This window comes from Notolabrus celidotus, chromosome 8 (assembly GCF_009762535.1).
Source record: "Notolabrus celidotus isolate fNotCel1 chromosome 8, fNotCel1.pri, whole genome shotgun sequence".
Lineage (NCBI taxonomy): Eukaryota > Metazoa > Chordata > Actinopteri > Labriformes > Labridae > Notolabrus > Notolabrus celidotus.
The window spans coordinates 21,579,552-21,593,161 of record NC_048279.1 but is presented as its reverse complement, the minus strand read 5'-3'; the positions used below and the strand labels follow the sequence as shown (position 1 = coordinate 21,593,161).

The following is a 13,610-nucleotide window of genomic DNA, read 5'->3' as shown; positions in this document are numbered from 1 at the left end:
GTGCTTGACCATTAAGAGCTACAAAGGTCAGTGGAAGGATTTTAATTCTAATTTAGAGTTTTTAAAGAGAAGCTAATACAGGAGAGATGTGCTGTCTTTCCATAGTCCTGGACAGCCTGATGATGGGGAAATGCAATACAATCTTGAAGTAACAAATGCATGGACTAGTTTATCTGCATTGTTTCCAGACAGGATGTGCCTGAATTTTTGTTGCAATGTTGCGCTACAGGTCAGTTACATGAATGGAATTTCTGAATCTGACTTTTTAAATCTATCAGCATTTAATAAAGACCATTTGCTTCAGCAGTCAAGCCTGTTTACAGTGTGATATTTTCCTATCACAAACAACATGTAACACAATTTCAATCAAAAATCTGTAGAATATGAATATAAAGCAATTGGTGAGTAATCGGTGGGAAAAAGCAAAGTTAAGCTGTGACCAATGACTTTTGAGAACGTCTCATACATTGTAAGAGATAAGAAGTTAACACATCAACTTTACAAACTGCAGTACACCTGAATAGAAGAACATGGATTCATTATGTTTTTCAATTACTATCCAGGTTTCTTTTGCAACTTGTGTGGATTCATTGAATTTAACCAAGTATCAAAACCACATAAGTCCAGTAAAGCAACCTTAGTGTCAGAGATTTAAATAAAAGACAGAGAAATGAGCCATTTCAGAGCAAACAACTTTGTATACACATATCTGTCATAATGAACCTGTGAAACAAAATGCATGGCCATGTAATATCACCACAATAGTTTAACATCACACTTAAGAAGTATTAAGTGTAAAAGGTACACATTCAGTCATAAGATTAACACAAACACTGGAAAATTAGAATGAACCAATGAGAAATACAGCACTATTGTTCATAATTGTACTAAATCTGCATTCTGCAAATATGACTAGGGAATGTAAAGTTGCAGGTTGCAATTGCATCTCTAAAACAAACAAATCCCAAGGTCTATGGCAAGGTAGAGTTGCTGTTGCAGCCATAAGAAGTTTGTTGATGCAGGTGAAGGTACCTGGCACACCATATTGATCAACAGGATTGTCTTTTACTTCTCTATATAGGGCCTTAGTTTGCTTTATTGCATTTTAACATTTTGGGGGTACATGTTAAAAAAAAAGAGGTATGCCAGAGTTAGTCCCCAACACATTTGAATGACAACAGGAATGGCTTGGTGAGGTTGAGATAGGTTTTTGAAATTTTGCCCTGGATTTGTAAAGTCTTTCTGATTCTGATTATTTCTGTTTTACAGCTATGTGGTCCTGTTCTTTCCCTTTAAACTTATTCCTGTCCCAAGAACTGACCATTTCAGTTTCTGTTGGTTTATTTTATCCATCTATAGTACATAACCTGGAGCTATTACACATTTTCACAATTTCTACTGTGTTAAACCTACACCAGAAAGGTCTTCTTCAGCCAAGAGCTAAAATTACCTTAAAAGAATCTCCCTAAACAATAATTCACAATAATCAGGATATCATATGACTCCATTTTGATTTGATTAAAGTGAGTGGCATGACTGCTCTAACAGTCTGTGGCTCTGCACAGTGCAAAAACTCAAAATCTTACCAAGTGAAATTGTCTTATTTTCAGTCAAAATGTCTTATCCCACTTAATTTAAGATACATTTATTTAACAAGTAACATTTGAGCAAGATAGAGGGACTTGTATTAAGACAGTGCATCTTAAATATCTTGTTAAGTCAAACAATCTTGAAATGATCTTTTTTTGAGTTGTAATTTAGAGGAAACAAGGTTTATTTTACATTTCATACATTTTTCAAGCTGCGATCTTATTTGTAGAAGCCAGATAATCTTGATTTAAGACAAACACTTTACTTGATTTAAGTAAATGTATTTTATTGGAGAATCTATCAGAAAGCAGCTCCATTGATAAAAGAAAGAAAGAAAGAAAGAAAGAAAGAAAGAAAGAAAGAAAGAAAGAAAGAAAGAAAGAAAAGTTGCGTTTTTAAGGGTGGGTTACTGTTTTCAGGCACTGTTTCTTCTAAATCAGATAAAAATATACATCCTCAAACTATATGCACACAATGAAACACCTACTTTAGAGCATGGCTTATCCTAAAAAACAACATGACTGAATATTAGTATATCCAGCTAACTATGAGAAGACATTATATCTCACTTGTTCTATTGGCAGATTTTTTTTTGCTTATTGCAAGATAAAAGTACATTGAAATGAATATTTTTTTTCCTTTTTTTTTTGGAGGGGCATTTTTACCATTGCTAGGGACATAAAATAACACTCAACTCAACTCAACTTTATTTATATAGCACCTTTCATACATAAAAACATGTAGCCCAAAGTGCTTCACAGAGTAACAGACAGTCAGAAAACAACAGCAATGGTAAAATTATAAAAGGCATGATTGAAAAAGAAATACTTAAAAAAGAAAATGAACACAGTAAAATTAATAAAATAAGTAAGAGTGGAAAGAAAAGTTAAAAATAAGGTAGAGTTAACGAGATCAGATGAACACAAAATAAATAAGATAAATAAATACATGTTAAAACAATTGTTTAGATAATAATAATAATAATAATAATAATAATAATAATAATAATAATAATAATAATAATAATGCAGTCCAGGGCTAAAATAAACTACTCCAAATGAAAAGCTAGATTATCCAGCTTTTGTTTGTGGTTACCAATTAAAACTAATGTTGACCCAGGATTAGTCCAGGAATCTGCACTGGAAATGTGGTGATTAACAACCACTCTGCCCTAAGGCTTAGTACCAGATTGGCCATAACTGTTTTTACTCCAATACATATATCTAGCAATGTAAATGTAATGGCTTGTACCTAATTTCATATTGTGACTTTCTGGCCATTGAGGGGTATGATTCATAATAAATAATGAATAAATAATGTTATCCTTCTTCATTTCTTATTTGCGGAACCATTGTACAGAAACGAAGTTTACACCGAGCCTTTTTACATCTGTACCATTTGCAAATCGGCAGTCTGTTTAGCCCCTTTGACGCTGCTGTGCTTGTTTGATGAGGTGTGGAGGAAAGAGGAGATGTGGTCCTTTTTCGCCAGGGATCCTGTCAAAGACTTTGCATATGAAATTCTGCCAGAGACCCAGGAGAAATCTGGAATATGGAGCCTTCATCGAGGAAAGCGGAAAGTAAGAGAGGCAGGCGGCTCCTGCTCGGCCGCTGACGGTCACTGTTAGCTAGCTTCGTTACGGAGGCCCGTCGCGTAGTCGGCTAGCTAGCGTTAATCTGCCTTTAGAGACGGTGTATAGTGATTTATTAGCCTCCTTTTATCCCATGTCTGTCAGTATCTGTTTCTCTGTTCTGTTGGTTCAGTGTCAGTGTGGAACTATTTGTTTCTGCTTGCTCCATGTCAGATTGAGTGTGTGCTAACAAGGTAGCCCAGGCTTTGTTTACCCCATCGTAGACACGTATTTCTCGCCACGTCACCGTGTTTGAGACTCCTTAACAACGATCGGGGGCATAATTTTGAAGTCATTGTTTCATATACTAGTAAAATGTCACTTCATTATTTCTGAGGGAGCCCTACATTGATTATTACTCCTTTTTACTGTCGTTGGGAAGCTCAATCTGAACTGTCAGTGTCGTCTACATCACTGAGGGTCCAGATGATGACAAGCACCAGCTTCCTGTTTTACCCATGTTAAAGGCACTATGAGGAGTTTTTTAAATGGCTGGGAAACAGACTGAAACTGATACTGATGCCTCTTAATGACTCAAAAACAAAAAAAAACATTCACAACAACACTGATACCTTCTCTGTTGTCATTTTTAATGCCTGAATCCACTCTGAGGGGTCGGTGTCAGAACAGATGATTGATGTCTTGCTTTAGAAACACCCTTTTTTTTAGCTGTTTTTCATGGCAAATAATCACATTGTGTGATACATCTAAATGTTAAAAGAAAGCAGGGCGAGGTTGTTATCTGAAGACACTAATTTTGCATGTGCAGGACAAGAGATAAGAGGTATCACTTTGTCCACAAGGGGGCGTTAGAATCGATACAAACCAGAAGTTCCTCACAGCAGCTTTAACTATAGTTTCAATGTAAACTTTCTATAGCAGATCACACTTCTGTGTTTGATTGTTGACCCCCGTTTGATTTGATGTTTATCAAAGTAATGGTGTAACTGTCAATTGATGGAGTAAATGGTTTGGTCCCCACCTGCTTGTTTCCTCAGATCAATGGGGAACCAGTGTCAGTGTTCCTGTACGAGGTAGCACAAGGAACAGAGCAGCAGACCCAGCTGGCCAAGGCTGCCTTCAAACGCATGAAGACCCTCCGGCATCCAAACATTTTGGCCTATGTTGATGGTTTGGAGGTATGGATTTTGCACCAACTTTTGGGTGTCCACACGCTGCCATGTTTTTTGATGATTTTTAGGAATAATTTCACTCTTCTTGATAAGTGACAGCAACAGCAGTTTAATTGATAAAGCACATTTAATCACACGTAAGCTCAATGTGCTTTACATTGGGGATACAAACAAAGAAAAACAATAAAAACAAAGAAAAAGAATATATACCTATTACTCAACATAGGGGAGAACGGGGCTGGTTGTCACACTTTTTACTGTTTTGATGATTTCTCATCATCAAAACATCTTCCAATAGTCATTCCTAACTTGAAGCTTAAAGTGTTGGCTTGAAATGTGTATCCCTCTCATTTTCCAACTCCTTGTAACAAAGAGACAATTAACTATCAAAGACACTCTGACACATTGTGACAACCAACCCAATCACAGGGATGGTTGTCACACACTATGGGATTGGTTGTCACAATGGTATTTCAATGGGAATTTTTTTTTAAAAAGGCAAGAAGGCAGAACTAAATTTGAAAGTTTAATTGCACTGACAAGTGATAGGCCTACATAACTTAATGCATTTTAACATAAAATGAGCAAGGAACATGAAGAGGAAACACATCTTTAGGCCAGCCTATATAACAACATAAAGAACAAAACAAATAGGCCTAACAATAATGGTCTACTCAACTAGGCTACATGTAGTCACTGTCTGAGTTACAGTGATGGCAAATGTAGGGTCTGCGCACTCCAACTAATTTCACCATGCATGATTTTGCCAACATAGGGGTTGATTGTTACATGTGACAATTAACCCCAAAGAGAATGTGACGACCAACCCCAACTGGAAATTTTTGCTAGCATCAAGGCTAACAAACATCTAACAACTACTTAGCTAGCTAATAAAAATCTAAACTATAGCTTTCCCCTCACACTTTGTAAGGGTAACACTTGTTATGTTATAAACCCATCGTTTAAAAGCCTAGAAGAAAAATACTGAGGAGCTGAATATTTACAATTTGAAAAACACAAAAAGTCCTCTCACCTCAAGTTCAGCTGTCTTACTCCAGAGAAGACTATGTAGGTGAGCTCTGATCCTAATTCTGGAAATGTCCATACCCCAATTTGAGAGACAGTGCCCTAAGGTGGTGAGATATAACGAGTGTGCCAACCAACCCGTGTGACAAACAACCCCGTTCTCCCCTACCTATTACCCAACATACATCAGACACAGCAATCAAACCAAAAGCAAATATTGCCGCACATGCAGCAAGTCACATCAGTCATCATTATTCATATTCTCTGGAAAAGAAATACATTTTGAGTTTAAGATAGTTTTTATATGTGATTAACCTTGTTTTCCCATGTAACTATAGTATACATAGTGTCTCATCTCCATCATCTGTTTTCTCTGCATGTTTACGTTCAGATAGAGGTGAGTGTGAATATGCCACTGTAGTCTTTTCATGTTATTGTAGAAAATGTGTAGTGAGTTGAATGCAACACAATATAAGCATCATCTTGCTTTGTTTTCTCAGACTTCGGTGCTGAATAGACTAACCTCACCACTGATCAGTTATGCTATATTGAGACTAATGTTGTTCAGACTCTACACATGAAATTGGCAGTTGAAAAATATGAGGGAAATTTGCATTTGTTGTCTTTTCACATGTGTTAATAGCACACTAATATTTTGAAGCCACTTGCCAAACCTCACACTGCCTGACATTGGGTGAAAATGTGGAAGATCCTTTCTTCCCTGCTTAATGTAATTATCTATACGAAACCATTGTAAATAACAGTGTGTATAAGGCTGTGTTGTGCTATTTCACTCTGTCTACTTTAGAAGGTCTGGGTATAATTTAAGTGTTTGCATTTACAACAACAAGTTAAGATTTTTATGACCACTTTTATAACGATGCTGTTTCATTCATTAAATTTTTTTTAGTTTTTTTTTTTTGTTGCAGTGAATGTGCTACCACAAAGAAATCCCATCAGTTCCAAACACATTAGTTTATAGCTGGTTTCATGTGTGTGTTTCACAGACAGAGAAGAGCCTGTATCTGGTGACTGAGCAGGTGACACCCCTTGCGGTCCACCTAAAGGCCCAGGCAGAGAAGGGTGGATCTGGGGACCTGGAAGTCTCTTGGGGACTGCATCAAATAGTGGTAAGGGGTGAAAAGTTAGCTAGTCTAGTACTGTCTGGCAAGCCATAGTTCTGTCACCAGGTCTGTAATTTTTTTTTCTCCATTTCTGACCTCTCTCACAGAAAGCTTTAAGTTTCCTGGTCAACGACTGCCACCTGCTGCACAACAACTTAGGTGTATGGTCTGTTTTTGTGGACCGAGCAGGAGAATGGAAACTTGGGGCCCTTGACCATGTGGCTGCTGAGCAGGGTGACCCGAGTGGGGTCTCGCTCCCTGCCCCCAAAGCTGTTTACCCGGACATGGAGAAATATGACCCACCAGAGATGCCCAATAGCAGTGGAGAGAAATGGTAAGAGAGAATTGGAAAAAAAAAAAAAGACAACCTGAGAGAAGTAACCCTGAATAATATGTTACACAGAAAGACAAGAGACATTGCAAGCTGAATATCTGAATTGGGTGATACCTGAGGGAAGTGTTGATTGGTTCTGCTTCCTCCTTGGTTTTTGTAGACATTTGGTATTGAACTTTGTGCATGTTGGTTTCAGGGCAGGGGAAGTGTGGAGACTGGGCTGCCTGATCTGGGAGGTGTTTAACGGGCCACTACCTCGCACATCCTCACTTCGTTCACTTGGAAAGGTACAATACCGCCACACTTCCTCTCTGTTATTGCTGCACACAACAATTTAGGTTGTTTTTTAAATATTTTTTAATAAATGTCATGGTGTCATATAACTTCTAGCATTCTAGTAAACAGTATTTTGAAGTTGGACCTACAGTTCTTAACTCTGTCTTTGATTACAGATATTAGTCCTTTAGTAAAGAACAAGTATCATCAAAATGAGTTTGAGGGCAAATGTCAAAAGCCGTGAATGAGCCATGATCATTTAATCTGACAGTCAAAACAAGTCTTTGTTTTTGATATGGTGTTTGTTGACTGAATTATGTACCTTCCCTTGTGTCCTCTGTTTGCCCATAGGTCCCTAAAACCCTGGTGCCTCATTACTGTGAGTTGGTAGGAGCTAACCCTCGAGCTCGACCCAATCCAGCCCGCTTTCTCCAGAACTGTAGAGCTCCTGGAGGATTCCTCAGCAACAGTTTTGTGGAGAGCAACCTTTTCCTGGAGGAGATACAGGTAAGAAGATTTTCACAGAGATTTACCTCGTTGTTTTTGCCATGGGTGTTTCAAAACACTCTAGATTTAATGAAACAAATTCCAGCAAGTACGTTTGGACAGTGATCATGATGAAGGGATTTAAAACTATATCTGTCTCCAGATCAAAGAGCCAGCTGAGAAGCAGCAGTTCTTTCAGGATCTTAGTGAAAACTTGGACTCTTTCCCCGAGGACTTCTGTAAACACAAGGTCTTGCCTCAGCTTCTCACTGCATTCGAGTTTGGCAATGCAGGTGCAGTGGTCCTCACGCCTCTCTTCAAGGTGAACCTTTACCTCCATGGACAGCTTTCATATCTTATTCTAGCTTTAAACAGTATACCGCAGCCTTTCTTATTCAAGCATCCGATCATTTTTAAGAAAAATAAACAAAAATAAATTTCAAGTAAGACCTGGTTTTTCTGTTTTCAGTATCTATAAACTTCCTCCATCCATCTGATTTTTCTTTTTCTCTGTCTGCCAGGTAGGAAAGTTCCTGTCAGCAGAAGAGTACCAACAAAAGATCATCCCTGTTATTGTGAAGATGTTTTCCTCCACAGACAGAGCCATGAGGATACGGCTTCTGCAGCAGGTATGAAAAGTTACTTCCATGAGAGGCTCTTTTGATGACTTCATTTTTCCTTTCATTTAATTTTCCTATGCCATGTCCAATTCATGTAAACAGCTTTTTTTAAAAGGGAAAAAATGGTTAAAGGAGCAAAAGAACAGGAAATATTTTTTCCACAACTGCAGTTGTAAGCCTGTGTTACAACTTAATGTTACAACACTGTTTTTCTTTGGTTTCAGATGGAGCAGTTCATTCAATATCTGAACGAGGCTGCAGTCAATTCCCAGATTTTCCCTCATGTCGTTCATGGCTTCACGGACACAAACCCTGCCATCAGAGAACAGACGGTTAAGGTAGTTTGCGCAGTCCACACAACCACAATCCATGACATGTTTTTACATAATACCTGTGTGCCACATGTTGTCATCCTGCTTGAGCCTTAACTCTTCTCTGTCTGTGACTCTTACTTCAGTCTATGTTGCTACTGGCACCCAAATTGAATGAGACCAACCTGAACCAGGACTTGATGCGTCACTTTGCCCGGCTGCAGGCCAGAGATGAGCAAGGCCCGATCAGGTGTAATACCACAGTCTGCTTGGGCAAGATCGCCTCCTACCTCAATGCTGGGGTAAAGTCAATCCACACCATTCTGCAACACTGAATTTGAATGCCAAAAATACTTCAACAAACTCTCAGTAAAGAATAGAATCAAACGCAAGTATGTTGTCATCTGTCTCTCCACAGACTCGTCAACGTGTTCTGATTTCTGCCTTCTCACGAGCCACTAAAGACCCCTTCCCAGCTTCACGCTCTGCAGGAGTACTTGGCTTTGCCGCCACACACAACTTCTACAGTATAACAGAGATTGCAGCCCGCATCATGCCCACACTCTGTGCCATTACTGTTGACCCTGATAAAGGCGTCAGGGACCAGGTACACATAACTGATAGAAATGGGTGGATAAAGGGAGAACAGTTTGCTTCTGCTTTAAAATATTGTTACCCAAAACTGAATTTAACTCTGTCGTTAGAGTTTAGTTTGCAATTTTTAACAGGTTTAGCCCGTTTTCAGTGTATGTGGTCTTTATAAGGTATTGAACTATAACGTGGCTTTGATTGCACATTCCAAGGGCAGGATTAGATACAGTAATGTGAGAAGGATAATCCTGTGTATACTGTACCGGTAACAGTTGTGCAAGATGTTTACACCAGTGGAACACATTTGCCATCTATAAGGCTTTAGATATCAGAACAAGGTACAATTGTGCTCATAAGTTTACATACCCTGGCAGAGTTTAGGATTTCTTGGATAGTTTCTGTTGTTCTTATGATATAAAAAGAGTAAACAGTTGTTTGACAATAATCGGCTTCACCCAACCACTAACCATGAATGGAATTTTTTTTTCCTCTTATCATTCATATTCTCTGAAAAATGGCCCCCAAAAAATCACAAATTCTACCAGGGTATGTAAACTTATGAGCACAACTGCAGATCATTTTGGATAGTCTTCATGTATGATTCTTGATTATATGAAGAAAGAAGCAGGTGCTGTAGTCACATAGAGAATGAGAGCATATCAGTTTACACCTTTTGTTTTTCTTCTTGAATATTCTAATGTTTGCTCTCCCTCTCTGTCAGGCATTTAAAGCCATCAAGAGTTTCCTTTCCAAACTGGAGACTGTATCAGAAGACCCCTCCATGGTGTCTGAAATAGGTCTGTAAAACACTCCGCTGAGCATATACATTTTTATGCGATGCTCAGTTCACAGGAGCAAACAAGCTGAAGCTGTTGCTGACATATTTGGAGCAGAATAAACATTTCTTAACTTGTATTATATCACTGAATCACGTCCTCTCTGTCCTGCAGAAAAAGATGTGGCGTCTTGCGCTCAGCCTGCAGGTGCCTCTTCCTCCTGGGCCGGCTGGGCTGTGACTGGCATGTCCACCATCACTTCCAAGCTGATCCGCAACACTCCAGGGGTGGATGGGAGCCCAGTAACTGAGGGCAGTGAGGCCGCAGATGCAACCAGCCCCACCAGTGACACTAGTGGAGAACCTGCAGCTGGTAGGGTTATTACATCTCTGTAATACTTGTTTTCACATACAGTATTCAGTAGTTCTTCCTAAGGCAACCAACATTCATGTTTAAGATTGGTGGATTTCTCCTTTAAGAAGTCCTAAATGAGCTATTCTGATTATTTTGCTTATTTTGTCCAAACGCAGGTTCTGAAGATAAAACTCCACAAGCCTCTGTGACTCACCATACTGCCTCTAGTCGTGCCAACCAATCACAAACCCTTGAAGTAACGGGCAATGAGGACGAGCCAACGGGGGAACGCTGGGTTGAGGAGGAGGACTGGGGAAGTTTGGAGGTGGGATTTAACTATAGTTCAACCAAATGTGAAATTATAAAATGTTATTGAGATACACGCGTGTTTATGGTATGATGTCATTGCATAAATACTGTTTTCATTCTTATAACGCATTGACTCTTACTCATATAGGAGCCAGAGAAAGCTCACAACGAGCCAGATGACTGGAACTCTGACTGGTCAGGAATGGCATCATCCAAAAAGAAGGCCGGGGACAAAGCAGTAAGAGCACTTTAATTAACTTAATAATTAGGATCCATTATTTTGTACAAACTTTAGGGCTAATGCTACCACCCTAATGCTTTTATTATCTCTCCAATAGGTTGGTCGGTCGTCTTCAATGGCGGTAAAAAACCAGAGCTCTGATTGGAGCAGCTCAGGCTGGGATGCTGACGATAGCTGGTCCAACGAAAAGGAAGGTCAGGGTCTTAGCTCTGCGGGTGAGGAGGGCTGGGGTAACGACTGGGCTGAAGAGGACACAGACACAACCTTGACGAGTTCAGCGCTCCCTCTGCCTGAAGGGGTACGGTTAGCCAGCGATTACAACTGGGACAGCAGCAGCGGAGTAACGGTGGCGGGACAAAATGATCTGTTTGCCAGTGTGTCCCAGAGAAGCACAGCTAACACTGCTCCCCCCACGGTGAGTGCCAAGAGGATGCAGATAGAATAAGAGTAGTAAATCCGTTATGGAGTTGATTTGGTTTGAAATGTAGAAAAGGCAAAATCATAGAGATGAAAGTAACCTGTGTGCTGTGTTCTCTCCTTGTCAGGCTGGAGATGGTTGGAGTGCAGAAGCAACCGGAGACTGGGGAAATGAAGATAGCTGGGAGTCAGTGGATGGGAACCAAGGTTAGTCTTTCATCCAGGCTGTTGACTAGAGACATAAAACTTTATCAACTTGTAATGAGCTACAAACCGATTTGGCACACATTTAAAATCCAACCTTTATTTTTTCAGACCCCTTCAATTGAACACTTTCCTTTCAAGGTCTTAAAATCATCCCTCTGACTTCACTTTAAGGCTCAAATATTCTTGATGACCATCAAGTAACTTCCTGTATGGTGTTTGCATTAATCCGCTTGTTTTATTGTCAACCAGGTCTCAGTAAAGCCGAGCTGTCGAAGAAGAAACGGGAGGAGAGGAGAAAAGAGCTGGAAGCAAAACGAGCAGAGCGCAAAGCTGCTAAAGGTCCGCTCAAGCTGGGGGCACGCAAGCTGGACTGATTAAGGACACACATAAAGACTTCAGTATGGAAGGGGAGAACTCGGATCGCAGTGACCTTTGACCCCAGAGTATTCAACAGAGGCTTGACATTCCACAAAGAACAAGAAAGAAGTGTTGCCAGTGGACTAAATACTGTGAAAGTGTTGGTTGAGCATGATGCTTTTGGCTTGACAGACAAGTGAAAAAGCAGCTATCCGGTGCTTTAGGGATGCGGTGATGTGGATGCCAGAGCTGAAACAGAACGGTAGAAAGAAACTCCAGAGAGACATGATGAAACAAAGAGCAGCACTCCCTGCACCAGAAGCTCATATTGATAGCAAGAAGTACCTGTCTTTGTTTTGTTTTTAAATACAAAAGTCATAAGTCTGCGGTTGTAAAGTAAATGTATATACATGGTGCATCTTCTCTTAAAATCACATGGAAAGTTACACTTTGGTTTTTTTAAAGAAAAATTGAGAATTATCTATAAAAACCTAACAATCAGATGTGCTATTATGCTGAATGTTAAACAGTCACCATGAATGTTTGAGTTCAGCTGTCACAAATTTAAGAGTTAAGACCAACCCACGCATGTAAGTGTGTATTTCTGTGTTCTTACCATGGTAAAATCTTTACAACTGTTGAGTTTTACTTTTTGCACATGCAGCACTGTATTTTACTGTACTTTACTGGAGTGGCTGGTGACACTTTTTTGACTGATTTCAGATCTGTAAATGTTTTACATACCCTGCAGACATGATGGTAAGTAGTAGTTAAACTGAGGCTGGTGAAATCAATGGGTTTACATGTATTTTCCTTTATGTCCTGTGCTGGGAAATACCAAGGTGAGGGATTTATTAAGTATTGTGAACTCATAGGAAGGATCTGATATGCATTCATACTTATATAATTTTGCAGATCCCCTGAAGACGTTACTTTTATCCACCAGAGTTTTTTAACATCATAGAGCATAGCCAGGGTAAGAGAGATGGTAAGCTGCTTTTACTTTTAACGTGCCTTTGAAATAATCACAGATCCAAGAAGTCACAGTTTTTAGTTAAAATTTTAAACGTGGACCAGAACTGTGTCCGACACCAAACTCTGTGTTCATCAAAGCTTTCATCCAAGTGTAGTCCATATCTCCTGTCTGTGTTAGATGTGTTCCTGTATGGTTTGGTATTAATCGCCATACAATGGGCTCTATTGATGACTCGGCTGGTAAAGTAAAGAGCCATCATCCCTTGAGTTGATGTGTAGTCACTGGTTGATGATGGTGGGTAAGAAACTGAGCTGTGTCTGTGGAATAAGGGATGCAACATTAAACAGAAAATCCAAAGGATGTAGCATGTGAGCTATTCTAAAAATAAAGATGAAAAAAAAGTTGCTTTTTTAGACCCATTGTTTGGATTTCAAAATGGCTATCTAGCAGGAGGAATTTTTTTTTTGAGAATGCTATACAAACATACACCGGACGGGATCAGCAAAGAAGTGAGAAGAAGTACTTCGTCCAAAGAGCCTGACATGCCAGAACTTCTCCAAAGCTGCAGCTCTTGTGAGATGTTACCCGTCAACAGTAGACTGTGCGTATCAAAAGTTACCCAAGGAAGGAAAACCTAAGAACCCTTCACAAGGTTCACTGATGACGTGAGGAGCGAAAGCTGGCTCGTGAGTATCAATCCAGTGGAACAGCTACTGGAGCATAAACTGCTGATGAATGTAGCTGGAGGAACACGCCCCCCCACACACACACACACACACAATATTAGGCAGGTGGTCATAATGTTATGGCTTATCAGTGTGTGCTAGTGTATTCTGTTCTGAAGTTCAAGAT

At 39.6% G+C, this 13,610-nt stretch overlaps 1 protein-coding gene across 1 annotated transcript; it reads left to right on the top strand.

The window, feature by feature from the left end:
* Positions 1-2,968: 2,968 nt before the first annotated feature.
* Positions 2,969-13,163, top strand: scyl1 (SCY1-like, kinase-like 1). Its single transcript, XM_034690040.1, has 18 exons — positions 2,969-3,169; positions 4,219-4,359; positions 6,387-6,509; positions 6,611-6,837; positions 7,034-7,124; positions 7,465-7,620; positions 7,763-7,921; positions 8,121-8,228; positions 8,444-8,557; positions 8,677-8,832; positions 8,949-9,137; positions 9,843-9,918; positions 10,072-10,269; positions 10,428-10,576; positions 10,709-10,798; positions 10,899-11,216; positions 11,347-11,425; positions 11,675-13,163. Exons 1-18 carry the CDS (start codon positions 3,062-3,064, stop codon positions 11,797-11,799), a joined length of 2,607 nt encoding a protein of 868 aa, XP_034545931.1. The 5' UTR covers positions 2,969-3,061; the 3' UTR covers positions 11,800-13,163.
* Positions 13,164-13,610: the final 447 nt, after the last annotated feature.

Excerpts from the sequence above, each read along its gene's own strand:
- scyl1 (XM_034690040.1), top strand. The coding sequence starts at position 3,062 with ATGTGGTCCTTTTTCGCCAGGGATCCTGTCAAAGACTTTGCATATGAA. Across the intron at positions 7,125-7,464 it reads CACTTCGTTCACTTGGAAAG|GTCCCTAAAACCCTGGTGCC; the intron begins GTACAATACCGC and ends GTTTGCCCATAG. Across the intron at positions 11,217-11,346 it reads CTAACACTGCTCCCCCCACG|GCTGGAGATGGTTGGAGTGC; the intron begins GTGAGTGCCAAG and ends TCTCCTTGTCAG.